Raw genomic sequence first — 12,500 nt, forward strand, 5'->3', positions numbered from 1 at the left:
ATCTAAAGCAATCAACAAATTTAACGCAATCTCCATTAAAATCTCAATGTCATTTTTAAAAGAAACAGAACAACAACAAAAATCACCAAATTTGTATAGAATCATAAAAGACCCCGAATAGCCAAAGCAATCCTAAGAAAAAAAGCATGAAGCCGGAAGTATCACACTACCTGACTTCAAATTATACTATAAAACCACGATGATCAAAACAGCATGGTACTGGCAGAAAAACAGACACAGACCAATGGAACAGAACCAAGAGCCCTAAAATGAAACCACATATATGTGGACAAATAATCTTTGACAAAGGAGCCAAAATACAATGGAGAAAAGAAAGCCTCTTTAATAAATGATTCTGGGCCTGATCGGGCGGTGGCGCAGTGGATTAGAGCATCGAACTGGGATGCGGAGGACCCAGGTTCGAGACCCTGAGGTGCGTAGGCTTGAGCACAGGCTCATCTGGCTTGAGTAAAAAGCTCACCAGCTTGGACCCAAAGTCGCTGGCTTGAGCAAGGGGTTACTTGGTGTGCTGAAGGCCCGCGGTAAAGGCACATATGAGAAAACAATCAATGAACAATAAGGTGTCACAACGAAAAAATGATGATTGATGCTTCTCATTTCTCTTCATTCCTGTCTGTCTATCCCTATCTATCCCTCTCTCTGACTCTCTCTCCGTCCCTATAAAAAGAAGAAAAACAAAAAGATGCTGGGAAAATTGAAAAGCCACATGCAAAAGAAGGAAACTTAGCTACAGTTTGTCCCTTGCACAAAAATTAATTCAAAATGGATCAAGACCTAAATATAATATCTGAAACAATAAATTACATAGAAGAAAACATAGGTACTAAACTTATGAACCTTGGCAATAGAGAACATTTTATGAATCTGACCCCAAAGGCAAGGGAAGTAAAGGCAAAAATAAATGAATGGGACTATATCAAACTAAAAAGCTTGTGCACAGCCTGACCAGGCGGTGGCGCAGTGGCTAGAGCATTGGACTGGGATGTGGAAGACCCAGGTTCGAGACCCCAAGGTCTCCAACTTGAGCGCAGGCTCATCTGGTTGGAGCCAAAGCTCACTGGCTTGAGCCCAAGGTCGCTGGCTCCAGCAAGGGGTTGCTCGGTCTGCTGAAGGCCCGCGGTCAAGGCATATATGAGAAAGCAATCGATGAACAGCAAAGGTGTTGCAACACACAACGAAAAACTAATAATTGATGCTTCTCATCTCTCCGTTCCGGTCTGTCTGTCCCTGTCTATTCCTCTCTCTGACTCTCTGTTTCTATTAAAAAAAAAAAAAAAAAAAGCCTGTGCACAGCAAAAGAAACGGACAACAAAATAAAAAGGCAGCCAACAAAATGGGAGCTGATATGCACAAACAACAGCTTTGATAAGGGGTTAAATATCCACAATATATAAAGAACTCACAAACCTCAGCATCAAACAAGCAAATAATCCAATTAAAATATGGAGAGAAGACCTGAATATTGTTGCTTGGACATACAAATGACCAAGGATATGAAAAGATGCTCATCTTTGCTGTTAAGAGAAATGTAAATCAAAACTACAATAAGAGGCCCTGGCCGGTTGGCTCAGCGGTAGAGCGTCGGCCTGGCGTGCAGGGGACCCGGGTTCGATTCCTGGCCAGGGCACATAGGAGAAGCACCCATTTGCTTCTCCACCCCCCACCCCCTCCTTCCTCTCTCTCTCTTCCCCTCCCGCAGCCAAGGCTCCATTGGAGCAAAGATGGCCCGGGCGCTGGGGATGGCTCCTTCGCCTCTGCCCCAGGCCTCTGCTAGAGTGGCTCTGGTCGCAACACAGTGACGCCCCAGAGGGGCAGAGCATCACCCCCTGGCGGGCAGAACTTCGCCCCTGGTGGGCGTGCCAGGTGGATCCCGGTCGGGTGCATGCGGGAGTCTGTCTGACTGTCTCTCCCCGTTTCCAGCTTCAGAAAAATACAAAAAAAAAACAAAAAAAAACTACAATAAGATATTACCACCTCACACTTGTTAGATTGGCTATTATCAACAACACAGGTAATAACAAGTGTTGGAGAGGCTCTACCACTGAGCCATCTGGCCAGGGCCTCTTTTTCTTTATTGTTTCTTTTCTTTGCTTAATCCTTTTTATCATTAAAATACATATACCAGAACTTATACTTAGCTCAAGATAATCTCCTAGTGAGGTCTCTCACTCTATTTATTATTCACTCTGTACATAACCTCTGAATGGTTAATTAGCCTCCATTTGAACATTTCCAGTGAAGGACAAAGTTCTTAGTCAAAGTCCATTATTAAGTCAGAGCTAATTGTAGGAATGTTTTTCATTATACTAAACTATCTCCTTATCAAAAATATACTGCTCGCCTGACCAGGTGGTGGCGCAGTGGATAGAGCGTCGGACTGGGATGTGGAAGGACCCAGGTTCGAGACCCCGAGGTCGCCAGCTTGAGCGCGGGCTCATCTGGCTTGAGCAAAGAGCTCACCAGCTGAGACCCAAGGTCGCTGGCTCCAGCAGGGGGTTACTTGGTCTGCTGAAGGCCCGTGGTCAAGGCACATGTGAGAAAGCAATCAATGAACAACTAAGAAGTCGCAACGCGCAACGAGAAACTGATGATTGATGCTTCTCATCTCTCTCCGTTCCTGTCTGTCTGTCCCTGTCTATCTCTGCCTCTGTAAAAAAAAAAAAAAAAAAAAAAAAAATATATATATATATATATATATATATATATATATATATACACACATATACACACTGCTCAAAAACAGGGGATAATTCAAAATACACTTTCAAGATCAGGGAACATGCAGATACTCCAGTACTTTCAGCCTTTCATATAGTGCATTTTCACCAATGAAATAAAAGTTGGTTTTGCATCTCACTTGCAAAATCAATGTTCTTTGACTTGTTTGCTTTTCTGATGTTGTTTAATAAGAAAAAATCAAATGCTTCTTTTATTTAATTGCTTCATGTTCATTCTGAAATATCCCCTAATTTTTTTGAGCAGTGTATGTTATGTCTCTCAAGTAGTTATGATTACTGAAACTTCCTGTGGCTTTACCTTATCATTACATTACTTGACAAGGTTTACAAATACAATCACTGCTCAATAGTTATTGGAACTTTTCACTAAAGTATCTTAAATTTTAAAATTCCCAATGAAGAGATAACATATTAATGAGACATTTTATACCTCAAATATTGGCTATAACTCCACACATTTTTGTCTTGTGCCCATAAGTCTAAGAGATCTTTAAAATAAAAAAACAAATAATAATAAAACAATCATTTCAGTTTCTTACCTTCAGGCAAACGTACTAAGTGATTTCTTCTCACGTTAAAGTCTCTTAAAGCCTCCAAATGACCAATTTGGGAAGGTATTGTTTGAATTTCATTGCAGCTCACATCCTATTTCAAAAAGACATAAAATAAACAATTTTTTTTTCTAAGTGAGAGGAGGGGAGATAGACACCCACATGGGCCCTGACTGGGATCCACCCGGCAACACCCATATGGGGCTGATGCTCAAATCAACTGAGCTATCCTCAGTGCCTGAGAGTGATGCTAGGAACAATCGAGCTATCCTCAGTGCCCAGGGCTGATGTTTGAACCACGCAAGCCACTGGCTATGAGAGGGGAAGAGAGAGAGAACGGGGGAAAAGAGGGGAGAAAGAAACAGATTGTCATTTCTCATGTGTGCCCTGACTGGGGATCAAAGCTGGGACATCCACACACTGGGATGACACACTATCCACTGCACCAACTGGCCAGGTTGTAAAGAATTATTAGAAAATACCAAATTTGCCTCCTTTAAACTATCTGTAAAATGAGATTGGATAAGATAATTATACCTGTGGTTCCTCCTAGTTGTAAAAAAAAAAAAGATTACATGTTCAATAATAATTTCATAGTTTTTACAGAATTTAATTATAAAAATGTACAAGATTTTGACTGATTATATACATTTTATTTATATCTACATTAATTTCAGGAAAATTAAAATAAATGACTTAAAAAATAGGTAGGAGGCATATTGTCAGATCAAATAAAAACATTGAAAAGGTAAAATTAAAAAAAGTATAAAAACATCTATTTAGGCCTGACCAGGCAGTGGCACAGTGGATAGGATGTTGGACTGGGAATCGAGACCCCAAGGTCACCAGCTTGAGCTCGGGCTCATCTGGTTTGAGCAAGGCTCACCAGCCTGAGCTCAAGGTTGCTGGCTTGAGTAAGGGGTCACCTGCTCTGCTGTAGCCCCCCAGTCAAAGCACATATGAGAAAGCAATCAATGAACAACTAAGGTGCAGCAATGAAGAACTGATACTTCTTATCTCTCTCTCTTCCTGTCTGTCCCTATCTGTCCCTCCCTCTGTCTCCATAACAAAAAAAAAAAAAGAAAAAGAATATAAGACGAGCCAGACCAATGCGCAGTGGAAAGAGTGTTGAACTGGATGTGGAGGAACCAGGTTCGAAGCCCCACGGTTGCCAGCTTGAGCATGGGCTCATCTGGCTTGAGCCCAAAGGTCGCTGGCTTCAGCCCAAAGGTCGCTGGCTTCAGCCCAAAGGTCACTGGCTGGAAGCCAAAGGTTGATGGCTTGAGCAAGGGGTCACTCACTCTGCTGTAGCCCCCCAGTCAAGGCACATATGGAGAAAGCAATCAATGAAGAACTAAAAAGACTAAGGAGCTGCAATGAAGAATTGATGCTTCTCATCTCTCTTCTTCCTGGATGTTTGTCTCTAGCTGTCCCTCTTTCTGTCTGTCCCTCTTTCTGTCTCTCTCTCACAAAAATAAAAAAAGAATTCAAGATGATATTAAACTGAAGATAATTTAAATCATTCCTTATCAAACTGCAAATGAGGAGAAAATAAACACATAACTTATTTAGAGTAACTGTGGCATGAGAGATACACCAGATCTCTCCCTTTGAAACTTCACCAAATTGAACAACTATTACACAGCAAAGGAATAGCAGCGAGGCTCACAAGCATGCCTGAAAGAACTACACACCAAATGGACTAAAGTTGGGACTGGGTGAAAAGGAGAGTGGAAGATAAAATGCATTTGAGAAGAGGAGACAATCCCAGAATGACTGCGTTTTTGTTTTCTCTGCTGAACTATAGGAAGGAAGAAAGCTTGGGCTCTCTGGATCTTGTCTGACGGGTATGAAGAGGGAAACCCAGAGTGACTGGGTCTCCTCTGCCAAGAGGAGGGTGAGATTGAGAGGGAGAAATAAAACAAAGCAGTTAGAGCACAGGGTCATGGCCACTGTTCCTGCGGTCTGCCTGCAGCCTGCACTCAGCAGAGAGAGAAAACTAAAGTGCGGCACCCAGCCTCCCAGATCCTGCCACCCTCACCTCGTGGTACAGAGAGTGGCAGAGACAAACCCCACAGCTAGCTCTGCAGAGCCACTCTTTCCCCTGAAGAACAGAGGAGCTCCATGTCTGGTCCCTGGTCTATTCAGATATGAAGAAAAACCAGAGGCCTGAGATCACCATTGCTAGAACTATAAAGCTAAAGCCTAAAGCCTTCACAACACGCCCCACCTACAAACGCAGCTGTGGACCCGCAAAAATCATTGCAAAAGCAACATCTCAGCAGAGGACAGCCCAGGAACTTCACAGAGCTAAAACTTGTAATACAGCAACATCTACTGGAAGAAACCTCTCAAAACCAAAATTTATTTTTCCAATTTTTCAATTTTCTTTTTTCTCTTTTTAAATTTCATTTTCTTTAATTTTTACATTTTATTCTTATTTTTGTGGATGTTTGTTTTTGATTTTTTGTTTTCGATCTTTTTCCTGTAGTTTTTCCTCTCATAATTAAAATTTTTTTATTGTATTTAAAATTTTTTTAATATTTTTAGTTGCTTTTTTGTTAGGGTTCTTAACAATACTACTCTCAAATGCCATCAAGGAAGAAGAAATCGAATACCATAGCTACACAAGATGGACGCAGTTCAGAAAGAAAATAAAAATTCTCCAAAAAAATCTCAATGACATGGAACCTTCAAGTTAAATGATAAAAGATTGAAAATTGAAGTTCTGAAAATACTCAACAAGATGTGAGAAAACGCCAAGAGGCAACTTACTGAGCTCAGAAAAAATAATGAAAAAAATGAATACCTCACGAATGAGATTGAAACTTTAAAAACAGATGAAGAACTCAATATATGAATTGAAAACGGAGATAGCAAGTTTAGCTAATAGAACAAGCCAGATAGAGGGAAGAATCAGTGACATCGAAGACAGGCAACTAGATATGTTACAGAGAGAGACTCACAAATTAAAAAAACTGAGAGAGCTCTACAAGAATTTTCTGATTCTATCAGAACGAGCAATATAAGAATGGGTATATCAGAAGAAGAGAGGGAGAAGGGAATGGATAGCCTATTCAAACAAATAATTAATGAGAATCTCTCAAACCTATGGAAAGAGTTAGAGCCTCAAATACAAGAAGCAAACCGAACACTGAGTTACCTCAACCCAAATAGACCTACTCCAAGGATCATCATACTGAAATTATCAAAAATCAGTAACAATGAAGGTATTCTCAAGGCAGCTAGGGAAAAGAAGAATATAACATATAAAGGAAGGCCCTTTAAGGTTCTCATCACACTTTTCAGCAGAAACTCTACAAGCCAGAAGAGAGTGAACCCAAACATTCAAAGTACTTAAAGAGAGGAATTACCAGCCAAGAATACTATATACATCAAAGTCATCCTTCTAATATAAAGGAGAAATAAAAACTTTTACAGACATACAGAAGCTGAGGGAATTTATCACCAGAAAACCCCCCACTGTAGGAAATACACAAGGGGGTTATTAGACCAGACACAAAGAACAAAATAAACCAAAATTACAAGTAAAACCTCCAAAAAGGTCACAATAAAAACAAGGATAATCTGTGACAACAATAACAAAAGGGGAGAGGATAAAGAGCTGCAGTAAGTAGCAAAGGAGGATGGCGTGCAGAAGTACTCATAAGACAAAGGACTCTTGTACATATAGCAATTTTTCTGTTAATAACCTAATGGTAACAACCCACAAAAAAGTCACTACTGACATACACAACTTAAAAAAAAAGAAACGGGAAAGAAGTATGGAATACCACCAAACAAAAATGACTGACAGAAACACAAAAGAGAAGAACTAAATGAGACACAGAGCTACTGGAAAACAAAACATAAAATGTACACAGGAAATCCTCAAGTGTCAATAATTACCCTAAATGTAAATGGACTGAACTCACCAATAAAGGCACAGAGTAGCAAATTGAATTAAAAAGCAAAGCCCAACCATATGCTGCCTTCAAGAGACACATCTAAGATGCAAGGACAAAAGTAGACTCAAAGTGAAAGGTTGGAAAACAATTCGCCAAGAAAATAATATTCAAAGAAAAGCAGGTATATGTGATGGTGCAGTAGATAAAGCAATGGCCTGGAATGCTGAGGTCACTGGCTCAAAACCCTGGGCTTGCCCAGTCAAAGTAAATACAAGAAGCAACTATTATGATTTGATGCTTCCTGCTTCTCTCCCCCTCCATCTCCTCCACCTAAAAATCAATAAATAAAATTTTTAAAAAAGAAAATAAAAGCCATACTCATATCTGACAATGCTGATTTCAAAACAACAAAGGTAACATGAGACAAAGATGGACATTTCATAATGATAAAGGGGACATTTTATCAAGAAGATATAGACTGACCAGACGTGGCGCAGTGGATGGAGCGTCAGACTGGGATGCAGAGGACCCAGGTTTGAGACCCTGAGGTCACCAGCTTGGACCTAAGGTCGCTGGCTCGAGCAAGGGGTTACTTGGTCTGCTGCAGCCCCACAGTCAAGGCACATATGAGAAAGCAATCAATGAACAACTAAGGTGTCACAATGAAAAACTGATGATTGATGCTTCTCATCTCTCTCTGTTCCTGTCTGTCTGTCCCTATCTATCCCTCTGACTCTCTCTCTGTCTCTGTAAAAAAAGAAAACATAACACTTCCTAACATATATGCACCGAACCAGAGAGCACTAAAAGATATTAGACATCTACTAACTGATTTAAAAATAGAAGCAGACAAAAACATAATCATACCTGAAGATTTCAACATACCACTGATGGCTTTAGATAGATCATCAAAACAGAAAATCAATAAAGAAATATCGGCCTTAAATAACAAACTGGACCAAATGGACATAATAGGCATTTACAGGATATTTCATCTCAAAACATCAGATAATACCTTCTTCTCCAGTGTGCATAAAACATTCTCAATGATAGAACATATGTTGAGCTACAAAACTAACATCAACAAATTCAGGAAGACTGAAATTATACAAAGCATATTTTCTGACCACCAGGCTTTGAAATTAGAATTCAACTGTAAAAAGGAAGTAAAGAAACCCACAAAAATGTGAAAATTAAACAACATAATTTTAAAAAATAACTGTGTCAAAGAATAAAGGCAGAGATCAAAAGATATATATAGACAAATGAAAATGACAACACGACATATCAAAATTTCTGGGATGCAGTAAAAGCAGTAGTAAGAGGAACGTTTATATCATTACAGGCTTATATCAAGAAATAAGAGAAATCACAAGTAAACAACCTAACATCACATCTTAAGGAACTAAAAAAGAACAAAGGCAACCCAAAGTCAGCAGAAGAAAGGAAATAATAAAAATCAAAGCAGAACTAAATGAAATAGAGAACAAAAACACTATAGGAAAAATTAATACAACAAAGAGCTGGTTCTGCCATGGCTTGAATGGTTCAAGCAAAAGTTGGACCCACTCCCCGAAAAAATTGGCCCAGCACTGAGGATGGCTCCATGGCCTTGCCTCAGGTGCTAAAATAGCTCAGTTGTCCAGCAACAGAGCATCACCCCAATAGAAGACTTGCCAGGTGGATCCCGGTTGGGCTGCATGTGGGAGTCTGTCACTCTGCCTCCCCACCTCCACTTAATAAAAACAAAAAACAAAGAGCTAGTTCTTTGAAAAGATCAATAAAATCAACAAACCACTGGCTAGACTTACTATGGAAAAAAGAGAAAGGACCCATAAACAAAATCTGAAATGAAAGAGGAAAAATTACCACAGATATCACAGATATACAAAGGAACTTAGTAAAATAAAATTAAAGATTATATGCCACCAAATTCAACAACCTAGAGGAAATGGATAAATTCCTAGAACTACACAATCTTCATAGACTGAGCCACAAAGAATTGGAAAACCTAAATAGACCTATAAGCAGGGAGGAAACAAAAATAACTATCAAAAACCTACCAAAAAACAAAAGTCCAGGACCAGATGACTGCACTAGTGAATTCTACCAAACATTCTAACAAGATTTGGTACTTATCCTTCTCAAAGTTTTCCAAAAAATAGAAGAAGCAATACTCCCTAACACATTTTATGAGGCCAACATAACCCTCATACCCAAACCTAGCAAGGATAACACACAAAAAAGAAAATTACAGACCATGAATACAGATGCAAAAATCCAAAACAAAATACTCGAAAATCAAATACAACAACAACAAAAAGTCACAATCAAGTGGGATTCATTCCAGGAGCACAAGGATGGCTCAATATATATAAATTAATTAACATAATATACCATATCAACAAAACAAAGAAAAACAATCATATAATCTGATCAATAAATGCAAAAAAGAGATTTGATAAGACACAACATCCCTTTATGTTTAAAACACTCAATAGCCTGACCAGGTGGTGGTGCACTGGATAGAGCGTCAGACTGGGATGCGGAGGACCCAGGTTCGAGACCCTGAGGTTGCCAGCTTAAGCGCGGCTTCATCTGGTTTGAGCAAAGCTCACCAGCTTGGACCCAAGGTTGCTGGCTTGAGCAAGGGGTTACTCGTTCTGCTGAAGGCCCATGGTCAAGGCATATATGAGAAAGCAATCAATGAACAACTAAGGTATAGCAACGAAAAACTGATGATTGATACGTCTCATCTCTCTCCATTTCTGTCTGTCTGTCCCTATCTATCCCTCTCTCTGACTCTCTCTGTGTGTCTGTAAAAAGAAAAAAAACACAAAAAAAATTGGAATAGAAGGAAAGTACCTCAACATAATAAAGGCCATGTATGACAAACCATCAGCTATTATCATATTAAATGTTAAAAAATGAGGGTTTTTCCTCTAAAACCAGGAACAAGATAAGGATGTCCACTCTCTCATTCCTATTCAACATAGTTCTGAAAGTTATAGCCAGAGTAATCAGGCAAGAAAAAAAAGGCATCCATTTCAAGAAAGAAGAAGGTAGTAACACTTTTTGCAGATGATATAATCCTGTATGTAAAAAACTCCAAAGATGCCACTGAAAAACTATTAGAAACAATAAACCAATACATTAAAGCCGCAGGATACAAAATCAATATACCTTTTCTATATACCAATGATGAAACTTCAGAGAACAAACTTATAAAAACAATTCCTTTTACAATTTTGTTACAATTGCAACAACAAAAAATTTATCTTGGAATAAACTTTACAAATAATGTGAAGGACCTATATACTGAAAACCACAAAACATTGAAAGAAACTGAAATAGATACAATGAAATGGAAAAATATTCCATATTCATGGGTTGGAAGAATCAGCAGCTAAGATGGCCATATTACACAAAGCAATATACAAATTTAATACAATCCTCATCAAAATTCCAAGGTTATTTTTTTGTGTGTGTGTGTTTTTCTGAAGTGAGAAGTGGGGAGGCAGAGAGACAGACTCCTGCATGCGCCCAACCGGGATCCACCCGGCAATCCCTTCAGGAAGTGATGCTCCATTACAACCGGAGCCATTCTAGCGCCTGAGGCAGAGGCCATGGAGTCATCCTCAGCGTCCGGGCCAACTTTGCTCCAATGGAGCCTTGGTTGTGGGAGGGGAAGAGAGAGATAAAGAAGAGAGAAAGGGATGGAGAAACAGATGGGTGCCTATCCTGTGTGCCCTGGCCAGGAATTAAACCCAGGACATCCACACGCCAGGCAGACACTCTAACACTGAACCAACCTGCCAGGGCCAATGTTATTTTTTAAAGAAATAGAACAAAAAGTTACCAGCTTTGTATGGAACCATAAAAAACCTGAACACCCAAAGCAATTTTGAGAAAAAGGAATGAAAATGGAGGTATCACACTACCTGTGAACTCTTATTGATCAATGTCACCCTGTTCAGGTTAATTTTCTTTAAAAAAAAGTACACATAACTCAGAAGAATAGAGAGCCTGACTATTGGTGGTGCAGTGGATAAAGCATCAACCTGAGATGCTGAGTTCCCAGGTTCAAAATCCTAAGGTCACTGGCTTGAGCATGAGCTTATTCGCTTGGTGTTGGTTACCAGCTTAAGCGTGGGATGCACAGATCCCATGGTCACTTGCTTGAGCCCAAAAGTTGCTGGCTTGAGCAAAGGGTCACGAGTTTAGCTGGAGCCCCCACATATGAGAAAACAATCAATGAACAACTAAGGTGCCACAACCACAAATTGATGCTTCTCATCTCTCCATTCTTCTCTCTCTTTCTCTCTCTCAAAAATAAATAAAAAGAAAAAAAGGCATGATCAGGCAGTGGTACAGTAGATAGAGTGTCGGACTGGTACACAGAGGACCCATGTTTGAAACCCTAAGGTCACTGGCTTGAGCATGGGCTCACCAGCTTGAGCATGGGGTCTCTGGCTTGAGCGTCGGATTATAGACATGACCCCATGGTCACTGGCTTGAGCCCAAAGATTGCTCGCAGGCTTGAAGGTCTCTGGCTTGAGCAAGGAGTCACTTGCTCTGCTGTAGCCACCTCCCCGCCCCCCCCCCCACATCAAGGCACATATGAGAAAGCAATCAATGAACAACTGAGGTGCCACAATGAAGAAATGATGCTTCTCATCTTTCCCTTCCTGTCTGTCCCTATCTGTCCCTCTCTGTCTCTGTCACAAAAAAATTAAGAAAAAATGGATATGGAACAATAAATACTGCTTTATTAGTATGGTATGACTATGGATATATACATGTGGGACAATTAAAAAATAAAATATTAACTTACAAGTTCCGTTAAATGTCTGAGATGTCCAATTTCTTCTGGAAGTGAGACCAATTTGTTATTACTAGCAATTAAGACTTTCAATGGTAAATTACACAAATGCACTGGCAGTGTTGACAGTTGGTTTCGACTAAAAAGAGTAAGCAGAAAAAGAGAAGAGTCAGAGTTCAGTGCTTAAAAAAATTTCACCTTTCCCATTCTATGCTTAGTAAAATAATAAATATTAATTTTTACAAAGAACAAACAGAATTTTAGATTTGAGTTCCAGCCTATACTTCCTTACTTGTCAGCTTTATAGTTTTTAGGCACAGAATTTCTGTCTCCATCTTATACAGATTCCTCATCTGTAAATTGAGAATCTTAGCATCTCCTCTACCTTACTGGGCTCTTTATACCAGAAAACACCTTGGTAAATAACCAAAGTGCTATATGAACACAACATATTATTTTA

The 12,500-nt window shown here is 39.5% G+C and overlaps 1 protein-coding gene across 10 annotated transcripts in view; it reads right to left on the reverse strand.

Annotated features, from left to right (window-relative positions):
• Positions 1-12,500, reverse strand: part of LRCH3 (leucine rich repeats and calponin homology domain containing 3) — a 155,193-nt gene that overhangs the window by 79,164 nt on the left and 63,529 nt on the right. For all 10 annotated transcript variants that reach the window (XM_066240688.1, XM_066240682.1, XM_066240689.1 and 7 more), the window contains exons 3-4: positions 12,053-12,179; positions 3,299-3,404 (exon numbers count right to left, since the gene is read on the reverse strand). In XM_066240688.1, the coding sequence (XP_066096785.1) occupies positions 3,299-3,404; positions 12,053-12,179 (233 nt within the window). The remainder of the gene's footprint in view (positions 1-3,298; positions 3,405-12,052; positions 12,180-12,500) is intronic.

Source organism: Saccopteryx bilineata, chromosome 8, assembly GCF_036850765.1.
Source record: "Saccopteryx bilineata isolate mSacBil1 chromosome 8, mSacBil1_pri_phased_curated, whole genome shotgun sequence".
NCBI classification, from domain to species: Eukaryota; Metazoa; Chordata; class Mammalia; order Chiroptera; family Emballonuridae; genus Saccopteryx; species Saccopteryx bilineata.